This window comes from Cannabis sativa, chromosome 9, assembly GCF_029168945.1.
Source record: "Cannabis sativa cultivar Pink pepper isolate KNU-18-1 chromosome 9, ASM2916894v1, whole genome shotgun sequence".
Lineage (NCBI taxonomy): Eukaryota > Viridiplantae > Streptophyta > Magnoliopsida > Rosales > Cannabaceae > Cannabis > Cannabis sativa.
The window spans coordinates 27,304,590-27,324,534 of record NC_083609.1 but is presented as its reverse complement, the minus strand read 5'-3'; the positions used below and the strand labels follow the sequence as shown (position 1 = coordinate 27,324,534).

General features: G+C 35.4%; 2 protein-coding genes and 1 non-coding gene across 5 annotated transcripts; all 3 read right to left on the bottom strand.

Annotated features, from left to right (window-relative positions):
* Positions 1 to 253: 253 nt before the first annotated feature.
* LOC133031330 (uncharacterized) lies at positions 254 to 851 on the bottom strand. Its single transcript, XM_061104812.1, has 2 exons — positions 846 to 851; positions 254 to 703 (listed from the first exon to the last, which is right to left on the bottom strand). Exons 1-2 carry the CDS (start codon positions 849 to 851, stop codon positions 254 to 256), a joined length of 456 nt encoding a protein of 151 aa, XP_060960795.1.
* Positions 852 to 9,132: 8,281 nt separating this feature from the next.
* LOC133031627 (small nucleolar RNA R71) lies at positions 9,133 to 9,236 on the bottom strand. Its single transcript, XR_009684729.1, has one exon. It is a non-coding gene; the product is annotated as a small nucleolar RNA R71 (small nucleolar RNA).
* Positions 9,237 to 12,854: 3,618 nt separating this feature from the next.
* LOC115722913 (uncharacterized) lies at positions 12,855 to 18,151 on the bottom strand. Of its 3 annotated transcripts, none has more exons than XM_030652283.2 (6): positions 17,713 to 18,151; positions 17,169 to 17,306; positions 14,732 to 15,841; positions 14,108 to 14,145; positions 13,835 to 14,027; positions 12,855 to 13,241 (listed from the first exon to the last, which is right to left on the bottom strand). In XM_030652283.2, exons 2-6 carry the CDS (start codon positions 17,301 to 17,303, stop codon positions 13,239 to 13,241), a joined length of 1,479 nt encoding a protein of 492 aa, XP_030508143.2. In that variant the 5' UTR covers positions 17,304 to 17,306; positions 17,713 to 18,151; the 3' UTR covers positions 12,855 to 13,238. The 3 variants fall into 3 exon arrangements, with proteins under 3 accessions (XP_030508143.2, XP_030508144.2, XP_060959556.1); XM_030652284.2 differs by having other exon boundaries at positions 17,614 to 17,892; XM_061103573.1 differs by lacking the exons at positions 17,169 to 17,306; positions 17,713 to 18,151 and adding an exon at positions 16,190 to 17,130.
* Between the last annotated feature and the right edge of the window lie 1,794 nt (positions 18,152 to 19,945).

Here is a 19,945-nt window from a genome sequence, read left to right as displayed (position 1 = left end):
CTTAACGTAAAACATGAATTCATACAACACATTTTTACGTAAAATTTACTAAAATACTATTTATTCTTATTAAAGTCCAAATAAATAGTTAATTAATCACCAATAATTATAATAAATACCTACAGCAACCAATAAATAATAAAACCTATTCCATTTGATATCATAGGTAGTAAATGGTATTACAAAAATACCCTTTCGGATTTAGCGCATATTACAATTATCCCCCTCTAAAAGAAAATTTCGTCCCGAAATTTTACTCAAATAATTTTGGATATTGTTCTCGCATATCAGACTCTAGCTCCCAAGTAGCTTCCTCAACCACGCTGTTTTTCCATAGGACTTTCACCAAGGTAATTGTCTTATTTCTCAAAATCCTATCCTTTTGATCAAGAATCTTTACCGGACGTTCATTGTAGGACAAATCTTCCTGCAAACCCAAGAGCCTTTCATAGCTCAAAACATGCGATGGGTCTGACACATATTTCCGGAGTTGAGATACATGAAATACATTGTGCACCCCAGATAATGATGGCGGTAAAGCTATTCTATAAGCTACACTGCCCACTCTATCCAATATCTGAAATGGACCAACATATCTAGGACTTAGTTTCCCTCTCTTACCAAATCTCTTTACTGAGAGTCCTTTTCGTGGTGTCACTCGAAGAAACACATGATCACCCACTCCGAACTCAATGTCCCTCCGCTACAGGTCTGCGTAAGATTTTTGTCTGCTCTGAGCTGTGATCATTCTAGCCCTGATCTTCTGAATAGCTTCGTTGGTGTGATGAACTGCATCTGGCCCTAGGAGTTTGTTCTCTCCCAACTCATCCCAATGCAGTGGAGACCTGCATTTTCTTCCATACAACATCTCATAGGGTGCTACCCCGATAGTAGACTGATAGCTGTTGTTGTAAGAAAATTCAATCAAAGGCAGGTATTTGCTCCATGATCCTTGGAAGTCTATCACACATGCCCTCAACATATCTTCCAAGATCTGATTTGTTCTCTCAGTCTGACCATCTGTCTCTCGGATGATATGGCCGAACTTCAATCGAGTTCCCATTCGCTCTCGTAAGCTTTCCCAAAAGATGAAGTGAACCGAGCATCTCGATCACAAACAATAGAATACGGTGCCCCATGTAATCTCACAATCTCATTCACATAAAGTTCAAAGAAATGGTCCATGGAGTAAGTCATGCGTACTGGTAGAAAATGGGCAGATTTTGTATACCTATCGACGACTACCCAAATGGCGTCATGTTGCTTTGTAGTCTTAGGTAACCCAGTCACAAAATCCATGGAAATGTCTTCCCACTTCCATTCAGGGAGCTTCAGTGGTTGTAATAATCCCGCTGGTCTTTGATGCTCTGCTTTAACTTGTTGACATGTTAAGCATTTGGCCACAAATTCAACTACATCCTTTTTCATACCAGGCCACCAATACAATGCTTTTAGGTCATGGTACATTTTAGTGGTCCCGGGATGAACTGAATAAGGTGTAGTATGAGCTTCTACCAATATCCCCTTCTTGAGCTCATCATTATCGGGCACATAAATTCGTCCCTTGAACCGAATTAATCCCGTGTCCGATATTTCATAATCTTTGGCGTTACTATTCAAAATTTCGCTTTAGTTCACCGAGCTTTTGATCGGTCGTCTGCCCCTCCTTAATTCTTTCTCACAAAGTGGATTGAAGTGTGACCTTTGCAAGTTGCCCCGTAATAAACTCTATACCAGCTCGTTCCATGTCTTCCACTAATTCCCTTGATACTCCTTGTAAAAGTGGAAACTAGTCCGGACCTCTACTACTGAGTGCATCCGCTACCACATTGGCTTTACCGTGATGGTACATTATCTCGCAAGCCGTAGTCTTTGACTAGCTCCAACCATCTCCTCTCGCCTCATGTTTAACTCTCTCCGGGGTGAAAAAGTACTTTAAACTCTTATGATCGGTAGATTTCACATTTCACTCCATAGAGATAATGACGCCGCATTTTTAGTGCAAAAACCACCGCGCTAACTCTAGGTCATGTGTCGGGTATCTCTGTTCGTATTCTTTTAATTGCCTTGAAGCCGTAAGCAATTACCTTCCCTTCTTGCATTAGAACACAACCCAACCCTTGTTTAGATGCATCACAATATACCGCAAACTCGTCCTCTTCCGTTGGTAAACCGAGGATTGGTGCCGAGATAAGTCTATTCTTCAACTCTTGGAAGCTTTGCTCACACTTGTCCGACCTGTGAAAATTTTAGATTCTTCCTAGTTAATTTTGTTAAGGGTGTGGCTATCTTTGAGAACCCCTCAACAAACCTTCTATAATAGCCTGCTAAACCCAAAAGCTTCGAACCTCTCGAGGCGGTCTTTGGTCTAGGCCATTCTTTCACCGCAAAGAACCTTAGCAGTGATCTACTTTTATTCCCCCGTTAGTGACAATGTGGCCCAAAAATGCAACCTCGACAACCGTAAATCACATTTTTTGTACTTGGCATACAATTGATGTTCTCTCGCCGTCGTAAGGTCAAGCGTAAGTGCTCCTCATGTTCCTCCTCTCGTCTTAGAATAAATCAAGATATCATCTATGAATACAATGACAAACCGATCCCGTATATTCCTTGAAGACTCGGTTCATGAGGTCCATAAAGTCAGCCGGGGCATTTGTAAGTCCAAATGACATCACCATGAACTCATAATGCCCGTATCTCGTTCAAGGTCAGTCTTCGTATATCTTCATTTTTGATTCTTAGCCGATGATACCCCGAACGAAGATCAATCTTAGAAAACACCTTTTTCCCTTGAAGCCGGTCAAACAAGTCGTCAATCCTCTGGGTACCGATTCTTTATAGTCACCTTGTTCAATTCTCGTAATCTATGCACATTCTCATAGTACCGTCTTTCTTTTTAACAAATAGAACCGGTGCGCCCCACTGAGAGTAGCTAGGTCTCGATAAACCCTAACTTAAGCAATTCTTCCAACTCGTATTTTGAGTTCTTTCAATTCCGATGGTGCCATCCTATATGGTGCGCGGGAACCGTGCCGTTCCGGCACTAATTCTATCACAAATTCGATTTCTCCGTGTGGTGGTAACCCGGTAACTCCTTCCGGAAATACATCAAGAAACTCAAAGAACTACCGTGTTTCCTCCGCTTTCTTTCAATTTTCTTGGTGTCATCAACCACATTAACTAGATACCCTAAGCACCCACGCCGCAATAGTTGCCCACCTTCATTGCCGAAATAATAGGAGTGCGGGGTTTCTTTCCTACCCCCCGAACTCGAAAGTCTCTCCATCTTCGTGTGAAAACAACTTTCTTTTGCTTGCAAATAATTGATGCTCCATATTTGGTAAGAAAATCCATGCCCAAGATTACATCAAAATCAAATAAATCTAATACAATCGTCTACAAATAATTCTCTACCATCTATCCCGATGTATACCCCTAAGCCAACTTCTAGAGATTACAACCTCCCTGCATGGTAACATGGTCCCAAACCCCACAAGAATAATTCACTTGCATTTATATGATTTACAATTGTGCTAGCAATAAAGGAATGAGTTGCACCATACTCAAACAAAACTTTACAAGTGGTGTTGGCCATAAGAATCGACCCGATACAACCGAAGGACCGGCCTCGGCCGCTTGAGTGATGGCAAAAACTCGGCCGGAACATACTTGTCATCTTTCTTGGGTCTCCGCTCTATTCCCGCCCCGTCCCCACAAGCAATTGCGTTTGATGTGTCCTTCTTTTCCACATTTGTAGCATGCTTTTGCGCGACACTCGCCGAGATGACGTTTGGTACATTTAGGGCATTCCGGAATGTTTCGCCCACCGCCGCCATTAAATCGTTGGTCGTTATCACTTTTGTACCTCTTGTCTTGACTTGGCTGCCCGGACCGGTCCCGTCCCCCGTTTCGTGGTCATTAGAATTGGCTCCACCTTTCTTAGATTCTCTCCCCGGCGCATTTTCCTTCCAAATTTTGTTTTCACTCCGCCACTCGTAAGAGCCATTTCGACAACTTGAGCATAGCCGAATTGACCCCTTGACACAATTTCCACATCTCGAGCAACCATTGGTTTCGTGCCTTCCACAAATCGATGTGCTCGCACTCTATCGCAGGGGTACCGCATCCGGAGCAAATTTCGCCAATCTATCAAATTTTTGTGCATACTCGCACAAGAAGACTCCCCTTGGACTAACCCAAGAATTCATCGACCTTTGCCGCGAACTCGCCGAGTTATAATACTTCTCATTAAAGACCCTTTTGAAATCGTCCCTGGCCTCATGGTATCTACATCCTTTGTTTGTTCCACCACCTCCCACCCTGCATACGAGCATCTTTCCTCGCATGTAAGATGCACACTTCACTCCTGGCCATTCCCATCCACCCTTAGCATCCGCAAAATGCTTTCTATGCGACTTATCCACTCCTCGCCCACTACCGGTCTATGCCTCCCTCAAGCTCGTGGGTGTTGTTTCCGAAATCTCTCTCGCTAACAACTCATGTCTAGCCTCTATAGCAGGATATACCACCCTGTGCGGTGGGTCTCTATTTTCTCGCATCCCGCCTTATTTGACCGGCGGCCTCCTGACGTCTCGACTCGACAAAGTTCTTCATCCTGCCTATGAATGATTCCTTCCAGTGCGGCAATGCGCTCTTCCCATCCCTGTGGTGCTTGAGGTGGTTCATTGATCCCTCCATCATCTCGGCCTTGGCCTTGGCCTCGACGTCGACCTCGACCCACTCTAACTGACCTTCTAGGAGGCATTTCTAAACTCCTGAACCACACAAACTAATACACATCAAGATCATTTTGATCATCAATTTTACATGAAAATAATGTTACCCTCTCGCATGCAGAAATTTAAGGCAACTTAATTATAAGTAATAACCACTTACAGTACAGTGAGTCGAGCTCGTCTCATGGCGGTGAACTTTACATGTTAGGGCTAACCACATTCTTTAGGACCGAACCTGGCTCTGATACCATATTGTAACACCCCTATTTCCCGAGATGTCACATAGGATAGTCCGTATAAAACAATTTAATAAGATAAAGACAAACAAATACTTCTTTATTGAAAAATATCCAAGCATGAGATCTCATTGTTTAAAACAAAATTCTTTTAGTACTGTAAACTTAAATAAGAACTAGTTAAATCAAAATAATAGTTCCAAAATGTTTAGCAGTTAAAAACATTAAAAGCAAACATCGTGCCAAATTTCCCCCTAACATGCGGTCCACGCCTCGAGCTCTTCATTCTCACTGCTTAGCCTTACCCTTACCTGCACACAGAGTACCCGTGAGCTAACGCCCAGTAAGAAGAGCTATGTAGGACATAACCCTCCTAACTAGTTACTTGACATAATTTGCTATTTTATATTAATCAACAGTAATTCACATTCCATAAATATATCCACAACGCATGTTGTTCTCACATGCACACATCAAGTCTCATACCGCACATTATACTCACATACGATAATCAACTATTCTCTCATGTTGATCAGACATGAGGTAACCTACCCTGCCTTGTGTTATTCTCACACTTGGCATCCAACAGGGCAATTAATTACCATAAGTTGTACTCACCCATGATAATGTTATAACCTGCAAGTGTTATGCTCACACAAGCAGCAAGACCCTAATATTATTCTCATGCTAATGATGCTCACAAAATATAAGGAAATCACAACACTATCAAATTAAATAACAAACCAACCCAAGTTGTATGCATAACATACACCCTGTGTACAGATGTCCACTCTTCTTACCTCAGTTGCTAAGACCACACTTGCTACCTCGAGCACCTCAACGAATTTCCTTGTTGAGAACAAGATCCTAGACATTCATTAACACAACAATACACTCAAAATACATTCAAGTATGAATCTCTAAACTCATACAGAAACTTACGTAAAAAAATACGTAACACATAGGTCCATTTTACTTGCATGACACACCATACATAAGCATTTATTATTTTGATTCACACAAACATATTACATGGACTCAAACAAACATTCTTAACGTAAAACATGAATTCATACAACACATTTTTACGTAAAATTTACTAAAATACTATTTATTCTTATTAAAGTCCAAATAAATAGTTAATTAATCACCAATAATTATAATAAATACCTACAGCAACCAATAAATAATAAAACCTATTCCATTTGATATCATAGGCAGTAAATGGTATTACAAAAATACCCTTTCGGAGTTAGCGGATATTACATGGTAAATCTGTCCCAACTCGGCGTAAATCATCTATAGAGGATCTTTGATTATTGGGATTAGAACGATGGTTAAATGTTTATAGCGTATCTATATCGTGGAACATATAGAGCGTTCTATATAACTGAGAGTGCAATTCCAAGTTCTATGGTGGATGCAATGAGGAATTAATAAGTTAGGGAATTTACTTGGTAAATTCTAGTTCTGCTTATTGGAAGATCGGTTGTATAGGCCCATGGTCCCCATACTAGTTGAGACAATACTACTTGTAAGACTCAGTTAATTGATTTTAATTAATCAATTATAATTCTAAAATTAGACTATGTCTAGTTTATGAATTTTTCACTAAGCTGGGGCTTAATTGTAAAGAAAAGAGATTCTAGGGTTTATTTGTTAATTAAGAGACTTTATTAAGTCTAATTGATAAATATGTTAAATGACAATTTTATTTGATAATTAGTTTTAATTATTAAATAAATAGTTTGGACATTTAAGTGGTTAAATTTGAAAAATGGTACTTTTGAGAAAATAAGATAAATAGTTGAAAAATAGTAAAATTGCAAAGTGGGGGCCCACATCCATGGCCGGCCAGTTAAGGGCTATTTTACCATTTATTTTATCATTTTTTCATGCCAAATAATTCAAACCTAAACCTACTTGGATTCCTATAAATAGATAGTGATGGCCTCAAATTGAAAGATGATGAAAACACTTGCCTTCAGTCAAAATTTTGAGCCATCTTCTCTATGCCATTCGAATCCTTCATCTCTCTTTCTCTCTTCTATTTCGAACCTTATAGTGATAGAGTAAGTGCCCACACACATCAAGTGGTACTCAATCATAGTGTGTAAGACTGTGAAGAATCCAAATTCAAGAGAAGGAGAATCGGGCTCAGATCTTGGTGATACTCTGCTACAGAAAGGATACAAGGGTTAGAGATCTGAGCGGAATGAGTCATTTAATTCCACTGCACCCAATGTAAGGTTTCTCAAACTTTATATGTGTTTAAATTACATTGTTTTAGAAATTCATATTTAGGATGTTAAATAACATACATGGTAGTAAATCTAGATCCTTGTAAAACATATTCCAACATTTATAGCATCAATGCAAGTCTAGAAACCTAATTTGGTGTAGTCTAAGAGTATTAAAATACCACCCTTATCGACTAACATATAGTTTCTTTTCTTGATCTTAAGATTTACTTGATTATCTTCCAATGTTCCTTTTCTGGATTAATCTGATACCTACTCATTTCTCCCACTCAACAGTAGGTGTCTAGTCTAATGCATAGCAAAGCATATTTGAGACCTCTCACTGTTGATCCTAAGGAATTCTTCCTGTGGCCTTTATCTTTTCTGGAATAGTTGAGACTTTTTCTTAGATAAATAAAATCTACATCTCCAAATCGAGAAGCTTCTATAGATTGCCATTAGAAAAATGCTCTAGCATCTTACTTAAGTAAGTTGCTCGCACTAGAGTAATTAAATAACCAGGTATATCACAAGCCATAGGTTTAGATAAATTCAAACCTTTAACACTAAGAACAAGAAGTTTTGTTAAGTCCATTGAATAGACTTATTTTTAAAATTTCCTTTCTTGTCCTTGTAATAGAAAACTTTTGGTTGTTCCATATGAATGGTTTTAACCATAGTTCTCTTGGCTTTACTTCTTAGTTCATTATTCTTACTATCCATTACCTGTTTAAACTAACAATGGATTTTAATCACAAGTGTCTCCCAAGTCATAACAGGGTGAGTTCATTGAAACCCTCCCACTACGATAAGGTACCGTGACATACTATCTAAGAACATAAGTGGTATTAACCTCATCGATTGTGTCAAGACAACGATGCAGTGGGACCATCTTATATGAATAAAATAATAGAACACTTTGAAATCAAGAAAAAATATCTCCTCTACTTTGCTACTATGTTTTTCAGACTTAGTCGTATTCTTAGAAAAGTAGTATTTATTCAAACAAACACTTTCTTATCTTAATGACCATAAGATGGTCCACCCTAATCACTTAGAATAGCTATCAAACATGCAAACCTTAGTTAACAGTTCTAGTTTTCTTAATAATATATATTATAAAATAAATGTATATTATTAATTATAATTATAATTAATATTTATAATTTTGTTATATATAATTATTTATACTTCTGCCTTTAAATTGTACACTTTATATTAATATTAATATTAATATTTTTTTCATATATAATTATTTATCTATGTATTTATTATCGAGTCTTTATTTATGCACATATATTAATATTAATATTTATATTTCTATCAAATATATACATATTATTTATTTTTTACTATATTTTAAATTTAGTCTTTATTTACGAGCTTAAATGGTAGGCACTGCCTCCTAATTTTTTTGTTATTTTATTTTTTATAATACTTGGTGTATGATTCCCTGGGAACGAAATTCTAAAAATTATTGGTTAAAAGAAAATTATCGTGGGTTGATATTAAAAGTGAAAATTTTGACATCATGGAACTAAATCAAGTAAATGTGGAAGAAAAAACTCTCATTGATCATTTTTCTCCCATTTCTACTAGTCTCCCATCATGCATTATTTTTCCTGAAACAAATGCTATACATTTTAAGTTGAAACCTTCCATAATTCAACTTTTTCTATCTTTTTATGAGTTCAATAGAGAGGATCCATATATACATATGAAAGGTTTTTTTATAAATTTGTTCTACTTTTTGATTTCAAAATTTTTCTGATTAATCTGTTAGGCTTAGAATTTTTCCATTCTCACTAAAAGATAAGTCTAAAGCCTAGTTAAATTCACTCCCAGCCCAATCTATTTCTACTTGAGATGAATTAGTTAATAAATTTTGTCTAAATTTTTCTCGTGTCTTAAACAGATAATATTAGGAGAGAAATCTCTAAATTTTATCAGAAAGATCACGAAGAATTTTATGAATATTTGGAAAGATAAGATTTATTGCTAAAATGTCCACACCATGATTTTGAAAAATAGAGATTGGCCAAATACTTTTATGATCGATTATCTCTCTCAAACTGACAAATAGTACAATCAATGCACACTGGAAAATTTTTGCAATTTAAAAGGGAAGAGGCTTGGGTGTCTCTTGAGAATCTTTCTGTAAATTTTCAACAGTAGAATTGCCAAGATCCTAGATCAAAAGCTTCCAACATGCCTAAGAGAGGTGGAATTTACAATGTGAAAGATGACGTAGATTTAAAAACTTCATTAGCAAATCTAACTAGGAGAGTTGAAGCTATGTCATTAAGTCAATCGAGGAATACTCATATACATCGGAATGAATTTTGTTCTCTATATTATAGTACAAGTCATGTTGTCCAGTCTTGTCTATCATTGCCTATATACTAAGGGGCATTCTTTGAAGAAGCGAACACTCTTCAAACTTATGGGAATTCATTTGATAGCCCATTCGCTCAATCCTATAATCCAAATTGGAGAAATCATTCAAATTTTTTTTGAAGACGGAATCAGCCTCTAATGAACCAAGGGTACCAATACAACTCACCCAATCAGAGTCATGCCCAACCGAATATGCCATATCCTCAACAACAAAGAAAACTATTTAGAGGATACTCTACAAAAGTGCATGCAAACCACCTAAAAAGATTTACACACAAGTTCTCAATCCATGTCAAGGCTTGAGACACAAATTAGTCAGCTTGCTACTACTGTAGCTGAAAGGGAAAAGGGAAAACTTCCCAGTCAACCCATTCCCAATCTAAAGATTCAGTACGAGGTATGTACATCTAGACATATTGAAGAAGTTAATGCAATTTCTATCCTTATGTCTAGAAAAATATTTGAAAACCCTGATTATGTACCTCAATCTGATACTGAAATGAACACTGATTCGTTAAAAGAAAATGAAAAGAGTCAGCCTGAAAGCTCACATTCCAAAGACTCGATTGAAGAAATGAGTCAAACTTTGTCGTTCATTCCAAGAGCTTCATTCCCACAAAGGTTGATCCTGGTCAAAAAAGGTAGTCAATATGGTGAAATCTTAGAGGTATTCAAGCAAGTAAGTATAAATATCCATTTCTTAGATGTCATTAAACAAATACCTGCCTACTCTGAATTCTTGAAAGATCTGTCTACTGTAAAAAGAAAAACCAATGTTCCAGAAAAAGACATTTTTAACGGAACAAGCCAACTCTATAATTCAATATAAAAGCCTTGTTAAACACAAAGATCTGGGGTGTCCCACAATTCTATGTATTATTGGTGATCATGTGATTAACAAAGCTTTACTTGATTTAAGAGCTAATGTGAATTTTTCGCCTTATTCTATTTATAAGCAACTTGGTCTAGGGGAACTGAAACCAACATCTATGACACTTCAGTTAGCTGATCGGTCTGTAAAAATTCTTAGAGGTATCATAGAAAATGTTTTGATAAAGGTAGATAAATTTTATTTTCTAGTTGATTTCATTATTCTTGATACTCATTTTGTTGAAGACATAAATGCTCAAATTTCTATCATTTTGAATAGACCTTTTTAGCCACATCTAATGCAATAATTAACTGACGTAATGATGTTCTTAAATTATCATTTGGAAATATGACTAATGAGTCAAATATTTTTAATGTTGTTAATAAATCTGTTAAATGTGATGATGTGTATGAGGTTAAATTTGTTGACTCTGTTACACAAGATTTCTTGCTGAATAAAGATAAATCTTTTGAAAATTATGTAAATTATTTTGGACCTATCATAGCGACACAACCATTATGTCGGTTCAGCAGTGTGGACATAGTACTGGTTAAGAGTGATATCATCTTGATGATATTGACTTAGAAAGATATAACTGTAAGTTTATAATATATGTACCAAATTCAATATCGCTCCAATCCAATGTATACTCCATACATCCAATACTAGCATACTTTACCAATGCTCTAGAAAGAACATAACATTTATCCAAGGTGTAAGTAAACATTATCGTTGATTATCACATCAGTATAAATCTAGTGTACTGATGAATCATGGATTATAAGCTTTGAAACATATAATCATGATTACCTTTTACTGTGTTGACAGCACTGTAATTGTGAATAATAATATATTCTAGATTTATTTAAAATTGTATATTGAACTATAATCATGAAAATCATATGTTAACTTAAATGACTTCTAACCTTCGATTGATAACAAATAAGATTATATTAAAATAAGTTTTATTTAGGTTATAAAATTTTAACAGATAGAACATGGCAGAGGCGTGACTTATGAAAGGCAAAAGCTAATAAAGCTCAATATTAGCATAACTCAATAGTGAGAGGGCTCAATAAAGACAAAAGCTAAACATAAGGCAGAAAAGCTCGAAAGGGTGTAATATGGGAGTGCATTGTGCAAGAAAGCTCTAGCTCCCAAGACATAAAAAAAAAAAAAAAAAAAAAATATATATATATTTAAATTGGTTTTAAGCAACATAAAATAAGACTTGGATGTACTCTGAACATAAAAGAAGGCTCAGATGCACTTTGAGCATAAAAAGAATGACTTGGATGCACTCTAGGTACAAAAAACTCATATGTAACACTCAGGTGTACTTTGAGCACAAAAAAAGACAAATGTACCATGAACCCAAAAGAGAGTCAAATATACTCTTAGCACAAAAAGAACTCATATTTACTCTATGCGTAAAACAAAATAACAAAATGAACTTCAAGGCTGTGAAAATAGTAAAAGTCTTACCTTCACAATGTACAATATTCAATGTTGTTATGCTTCATATTCATCCTTAGAGCATGCCAGGCCTACTCTAAGAACGAAAGGCAATTATCTAGGGACGACCTCAATTGTGGCATAAGTAGAGTTTCAGTGTCAGGGCAAAGAAGCCCAATTGAGGTAAAGACCCCAATAAGGGCAGAGGATGCTAATAGAATTAAAAAAACCCCAATATGAATACAAAATGACAGTAATTCTTAAATTTGAAGAGTAATGAACTCCGTTCCCCTTAAGATCGAGGGGCAATTGTGCAAACATTTTGCTTGAATGTAAAAAATGATGATGGTTCTTCTAGCTTAAGAGAACTAAGCTCAGTTGCTTTTATTAAAGGGCAATTGTGAGGGTATTTTGCCAATATATAAATTAAATAACAGTTATTTATATGCATCACATTTTTATGTAATTGATGCATTTGTTTAATTATGTCCTAGTGTTAGATAAAGATTAATTGCAAGAAATACTTTAACGACATGTTTCACTAAAAGTGAAGAGCTCAGCTCAATTTTACATGAAGAGTTCAGCTCAAATGGACGAGAAGAGCTCAACTCAAATATAAATTAATGAAAGAGCTTAAAAGAGTTGTCTATTTTGAGCGGGACACATGGACCGATGAGAACAAGACCTAATCTCTCTTTTTTTCAAGTTCTACAAATAGCTAACCCATTTTTAATTATGGAACTTTTTTATTACTATTAACTTTTTTATTACTATGTCAAAATAAAAACACAATAGCATCAAAGTATTTCGTTTGCTTACAGGTAACAGATTCCCCGCATTTTGATTTCTCATATTCATATTGGGATTGAACTAAGAAAATCATTCCGATCAGTCCGGTGGCAATAATCAACCATTATTGACAGAAATTAAAAATAAGAATAATTATAACAAATAACAATGTTTATGCGGACGTTTTTACACCTGTGGTCAGAAATAGAAACTTCAAACCTATGCCACAGATCAAAATGGAAATGTAAAACTCTTTCTTTATTGATACAAAACCATTCTATGCCTTAATTCTAAAATGGAATGGAATGGAATGGTTGGTTAATTAACGTTTTAGTATCTATACCTAATCAAATACAAAATCATAAAAAAATGCCTGTCTTCCTCACCATCTGATATCGAATGATGTCTTTTAAAGTTTCTCCATAAGAAACTGAATATGCCTGTCTTTGGAATACTGGATTTGCTTCCACGTAAATAGCAAATTCCACGAACGTAGCCCACGTGCACTCACTCACTGCATTGCATATCAAATATGAAAGGTTATATAGACCTGGTGAGAACATATCCCTTCAATGAATCACAAAGCAGACTATGTCAATCCTATAAACAATACAAATGTACCAAATGAGTCCCCAGCTTAGTACAAGATTAATGACCAGGTTCATGTACTTAAATCTCAATCAAATTCTTTTTCTATTTATTTAACTTTTTCCCTTTTCGAGTAAGAATAATGTCCAGCCCAGGTAATATATAAAATTTCTCAAGAGGACGCTAATTCAGATTATTTTGTATTTTTTACACACACATTTAGATATTCATCATGCAAAGTTCTCTCGAGCTGCTACTGTTTTGCCACACAGTTTTATCCTTTGGGTGATCATTTTTATTATCAAGAACAAGAACCTGCTTGTTTTTCAAAGGATGCACATACAAAAACGGCTAAGAAGATGGTGGTGCAAAATTTGTCAACCAGCTCCTCAAAGATGGGCATGAAAATTAGGCATAATGCAAACAAACAATGACTGTTTTATTTGGAAATAGAATTAAACAATAGTGCAAAAACAAATATAACCACAAATCATATGATGAAAGCCAGTGTTAGATTACCTTAGACTTCAGCCGCATGGATCTTCTAGGAAAGTCTTTTCTGGTAATAGGTTTTGTACTTCTAAAGAACATTGCACTAGCTCTACCATAACTACTTTGATCAGTTTCTATCCTTCTTTTCTGAAGTCCTCTAGTATCCAAAGTATGAGAACTCAAGCATGTCTTCCTAGATGACTTGGAAAATTGTGAACATCTGAAAGATGAAAAATTAGATATAAGCTGAGCTCACCACAAAATTGATAAATCAAAGTTTTCAGTGAAAAGAAAATTTACTCTGAACTTTCCGTCTCTTTTAAAATGTTACTCTTTTCCTGTAAACGAAAGAACGTTAGAGCAAGTCACTGGAACAAATATGATAAGCTTACAAAGTAATATGTAAAGTTGGATGTGCGTGCAATTAAAAATTTTAGAGAACAGAAATCAATAATGCCAATAAATATTCTGTAAAAAGATTTTAAAAATATACAAGAATGTTAATCAGCTCATAATTTTACATGTGATATGCCAGGTTTAAAATGCATCAAACAAGGAGGGATGGAGACAAAGATTTCTAACTAATAGAATAATTATAAGAGATGATTTCCCAAAGACACGAGTAAAAAAGACTTTTTTTTTTCATTATTGAAGTAAGCAATTCCTAAAGATGAAAGAGAAAAGGTGTTCAAAATAGTGCAGTATGCCTAGTCTTAATTCAAAATTGGCCTAAGATATGTAGTCTATTCCTAATAAACAGCATAAATTTCCCTAGTGGTTTTTCTGTATTTCCTTTAGGACGAAGAGGAAAAAACAACAGTTCACATGACATCCTGCATAAACAACTTAAATAATTTAAATGGGAATATGACATGCCAACCAGTTATAGCTTCGTTTATGCAGAAAGGGGAAACATAGACATACCCTCTCTTCATCAAGTGCAGGCAAATGCTTCTTGTATGAATTGGGGTCCGGTTCACTTAAGTTAGCTAATCTGGTTTTTTCAGTTTCAGTATTGTTCTTTGTGTCAAACCCACTCATGAGTCCACTATTTTCACAACGTGAACAAGATGCATCTTTGTTGCAGCTTGCAACTTCTGATGACTGCATGTCTATAGAACCACTTACTGAGCATCCAGTATATATCACAGTAGGATCTGCATCACTACAACCATTTTGAAGGAATGTATTTTCGTGCTGGCTCACATTGGAATTCAGATGGTCTAATCTCTCAGGAATTAAGGGATCATCTGAGATAGAATTGACAGCAGAATCACAGACAGACTTTGTGAGATGAGCACCAATAACATCTGAATCAAGAACCACCGTACCACCATCTTTAGCACAAGAGTCAGCAACAGAAACTATATTGTCATGTGCAGTAGAATTAAACTCAGATGACTTAGGGGTTTGATCTTCCTTTGACTTTTCAAGAACATCTACAGAAGCAGTGCATGGCTGTATTGTGAAGCGAGTTAATGTTTCAAAATTTTCCGGTTCATTAAGCTCAGAGTGATCATTTTGTGACGCTTTTGAATTTGGGGAGCATCGGGTTTCTATTTGTCCTTCCTTGATTTCTCCCGCATCTATATTCCAAAAAGAATTTCTCATTTCCTTCCCACCTTCCTTGAGATGCCCAAGGTCCTCATGCAAACTCCGACACTTATTATTCTGCACATTCTCACATATATGAACTTCATTTTTAAATCTCTGAGTCCAGTCTGATGGGCTTGAATTCAAATCAACATAAAGGTTAATCCCCTCTTCTGATCTGACATAAAACTCAAAAGAAGAGAAACGAACATTTGGAGAACTTTCAATGGCGGAAGCCAAAGAATTTTCGGCAGGACAACTACTATCATCTTTGTCCCTGCATTTGGTTTGAGGCATAACTTCTACAAAATTGTCTTTTGATGAACTGAAAAACCTCTCCTGAGAGGTTTTCCTTTGGGCTTTCCTATTATTTATACTACTAACATTGCATTTAGACTGAGATGTCTTCTGGAGATTACAGATCGAACCATTAATTCCCTCCTGTGCAAAGACAAATTCAAATACATCTAATCAACACTAATTTCTCAACACTAGTTTACAACAAGGAAGCAAGCCAAAAACTAATCATCAACTTTTTTTCATCTTCAATTTGTATGTTCTGAAAATAGCATCTAGTAAAACAGTATATCTCAACAAAAAATAAGCAATCAGGTAAAGATCATTACATATTTGATAACAAAGAAATGGATAATGTTAAAAAAAAAAAAAGAGGTAAAATCAAGCACAATCAAGAACCACATGGAATTAGACTGCATGTTTACATTTAACAATTTTACTCTTATAAGTATGTTACTGTGCTAAATACATTTACTAGGCAGGAAAGCAAACCTTATCATAAAATTTCTTTTACAGGAGACAACCTGGTTCACTGGTTTAAACAATTTTGAGGATTTTCTTGGTTATCTTCCTCTAGGACACCAGATGGACAATAGTATATGACCCTACCATCTCTCAAGCTTTGATACATCCTTTTCTTGAGAACTTAGAATCTAACCTAAAAGAGATGATGATATGTTTACATAAAAAAGCTGAAGTACAATCTATTAGGCAACTAGTAAGTAATATAGAAATTTTCTATCATCGACAGTTTATTGGTTAGCTTGGAAGAATTTTTGTCATATATTACAGCAAAACTGCAAAAGTCCTCACTCATGCCTGAATTTCCCTCTATTATATAAGTATACAATGACAATAACATCTTCATTCATCTGAAAAAGTTAGAAAACTCACTAAATACTCACCACGGTAAGTCTAATGAATTCATACATTTCAAGAAGACATAACCCAAGGAAAGAAGAATATGTTCCAAAGTATCCTCCTATACATTTGGGTTTACATATCTTCTCCTTTTCTCCTCATGACTGATATGACAGGAAAAATTTCTCAAAGATGACATCTCATTTGTGTTGTTTTCACTCATTACGAGACATATGCTGGGTGAGTAAGTAATGATATGATTGATTGGCAAACAAGAACAAGTCCCTAATTTATCCATTCATTACCGAAGTAATTCTTTTATATAAAAAATTAAAAATAATACCAAAAACATCACCTCTTTATTTTCTCATATATGATGTAATTTACTTCAAACAGGAAACTTTTCTCAAGGGCACAGTAACAAGATCAGAAATTAAACGAGTCCTTGTCAACATCACTAATTATGTGAAGGAAAATTCAAACAGATAATTACACAAGTGAATGAAAATGAAAAACAACCGCCTCCCTTATTTATATTCCTTTTACTATATGAACTATGTTTTGTCTATACAATTTGTTTTTTATTGTAATGTTAATGTATCAAAGGTACCTCTAGGTAGGTAATCAACGATTTTTCCAAATCTGAGTGTGATTTATTGGCAGGCAAACCATACTGCTTGCACATGTTTTGGAGCTCTTTTCTTGAAAAGTTGTCATAGAAACGCTTTTTTTCCTTACTCACCATTACCTGAAACCAAAATGAAATCGTCACCAATTGAAATGATGATCAATGAATCCAATATTCGTAATTTCCTCTGATTATGGAACTTACGAAGTTTCCTTCAGGATTATCAAAATCATATCTTAGGCACAAAAACATATATAACCAGATATACAATATTAAACCTTCAATTTCAGTTCTTTCTTCTTCACTTCAGCTTATATTTATCCTGACTTTCTAAATATCAGTTTGAGAAATAGAAAAAGTAGTGAAAAAACGATAAAAGAACACTAAGCTACAATATTTTCAAATTAGAATCTCTGGGATAACTTACCGTAAAAATAAATAAACCGAAGAATCTCGGGTGCCATTTCTGCCGAAACTGGCAACACAGAACACGAAAAAGAAACAAGAGAATGTGGGGTAAGCTTACCTGATCGGGAATTTTCAAGGAAACTTTCCGAGAAAGTGCGGGAAAATGCGAAAAGAAAGAAGAAAGAAGGAGGGAGTTGAGGAGAGTCAATGCCAAGACTTGGGAGACTCTATGCCTTGCAAATCTGGTGTTGGATTTCCGCTCGATTTTTCAGACCCAGACTGAAGGAAAGGCCAATTTCGTAATTACATTTGTTTTTGTCTCTTGCTAGTTGCTACCTCTTTGTCTTTATCTAAGAACTGATTCTCTGTTAACTGGCGTACGATTGTCAATGTGTTCTACCAATTATAGATGACACCATAGAATGAGAATCCACGTGGACGAGTGAGCTAGGTTTTTGAGGAATGAATTTTCATGATTGGGAACACGGATTTTTATAAAGGGAACCAACATCACCGACCTTCCAATCTTTTGTGAAAAAGAACATGGAGACATATTTAGTTTGGAAAATTTGACTATTAATGCATTATATTGATGGTGTTCTTATTGAATATTAAATAAAATATTTTATTTTTTTTAGTACTAAATTTATTCTTCTAATAATAAACTAAATTCTATTTATTTTTTTTTTATTCTCATCTTTTTCTCTACAAAGTTACATACACACTTTTACCGGAGTATCCTTGCCGGAGTCTTAGCTTGACAACCAAGTATGTAGGAGCAACCCAAACTCCCTACTAACTCATCCTTCAAAAAGAATAATGGGTATGTAATTTATTTAATAATTATTGTTAGATTAAGTTGTATTTAGTTATATTAAGTTTAAAATGAATAGATGTACACATATCATTCATTTACTTTGGTTGTCATGTTTCTGAAACTCGAGATGCTTGAATTCTGCATTTTTTGATTTTTTTATATTTTAGCGATAATTTGCAATATCTAACAATATATCGTGACATAAGAGCATGTTGAAGCTTAGAGATGACTTTTAACGACATTCTACGGCATGTAGCGATTAAGTTTACGACTTGTGCCAATTTATGCTTACCATGGACATTTTTCGCAATTTCTGTCGACATTGTTTGCGACATGGGTCGATAGTTTAGAGTACTGTGTTGGTTTAGTAGGAAAGGGGTTATATTGTCGACATGTAGCGATGTTATGCAACTTGCTTATCAACATAATTTGCGATCACTTGAGACATATCTTGCGATATTTCTCGACATAGTTTTTATTAACTAATATTTTTTTCTTTTTTTCTTTTTTTTTTGCGGATTCAACTTTATTTGTGGTTGTATTATATGATGGGACTTGCACAGTTGAAGGTTTCAACTGGATATTCAATAACCTAAAGAGTAAGATGTTAATGTTTGAGGTTGACACTACTTTACAAAAGATACATGAAATTTTGGATGAAGAGTTGGATATAGACCCTCTTGTGTATGAATTGAAAGTAGAGGTGTGTTACATGTACATGAAAGGTAATATGATACCGCCAGAGATTTTAGTGAAAGATAGTCAAGTAAGATTATTCTTAAGAATGAAGGCAAAAATAAGTGTGAAGAACTTGCTGACATTGTTTGTGACTAAGGTTAAGAGGCATGCGATGTTGGGGCCTACTTCGCCAACTGCCCCCCTCCCCAAGAAGTTTTGTTAGGAGTTTTGTCCCAAAAACAGATCTAGCAGTAAGTTTAAATGAGCAGAACCCTACTAATATAGATGAGGACATGGTTGACAATGCATTTGACTAGTTTAATGAGTTTGATGCTCCCTTCTACAACAATGATCATGTGGTAGATTTGAATGGGGATGGTGATGTGGACTTGTAAGTTGATGAGGCTGTAGAGGTACATGCTTTGAGGTCAGAACTACCTCAATTACCTCCAAGGAACCAAAGGACAGAGCAAGAAAAAAGAACCCCTCGTAGTGAAAATCACCAAACACCAGGCACTAGTAGCAGCCAACCAGGTCCTCCTTGTAGTACTGTACCATTTGATTTTAAAGTTTGTACAAATTCAAACCTATTGTGTGGACAAGAGAAGACATAGAGGAAATTAATATTTATACAACTTCTCTAGTGGTACACCTTCAAGGGAAATACACGTTGGTAAGTTGTATACAAATAAGACTGAATTGACAAATGTAGTGAGAAGGTTTGCATTGAAAATGAATTTTGAGTTCATCGTGAGGAAGTCTGGCACCAATAATTTATTTTACGCAACTTGCAAGGATTAAAATTGTAAATGGAGAGTGGGGGAGTAAGAAGGCACGTTGTGACATGTTAGAGGTC

Coding starts and splice junctions, on each gene's coding strand:
- LOC115722913 (XM_030652283.2), bottom strand. CDS start 17,303: ATGGTGAGTAAGGAAAAAAAGCGTTTCTATGACAACTTTTCAAGAAAA. Junction 14,146..14,731: donor CTGCACTTGATGAAGAGAGG/GTATGTCTATGT, acceptor TTTCGTTTACAG/GAAAAGAGTAACATTTTAAA. Junction 14,028..14,107: donor AAAGAGACGGAAAGTTCAGA/GTAAATTTTCTT, acceptor TTCATCTTTCAG/ATGTTCACAATTTTCCAAGT.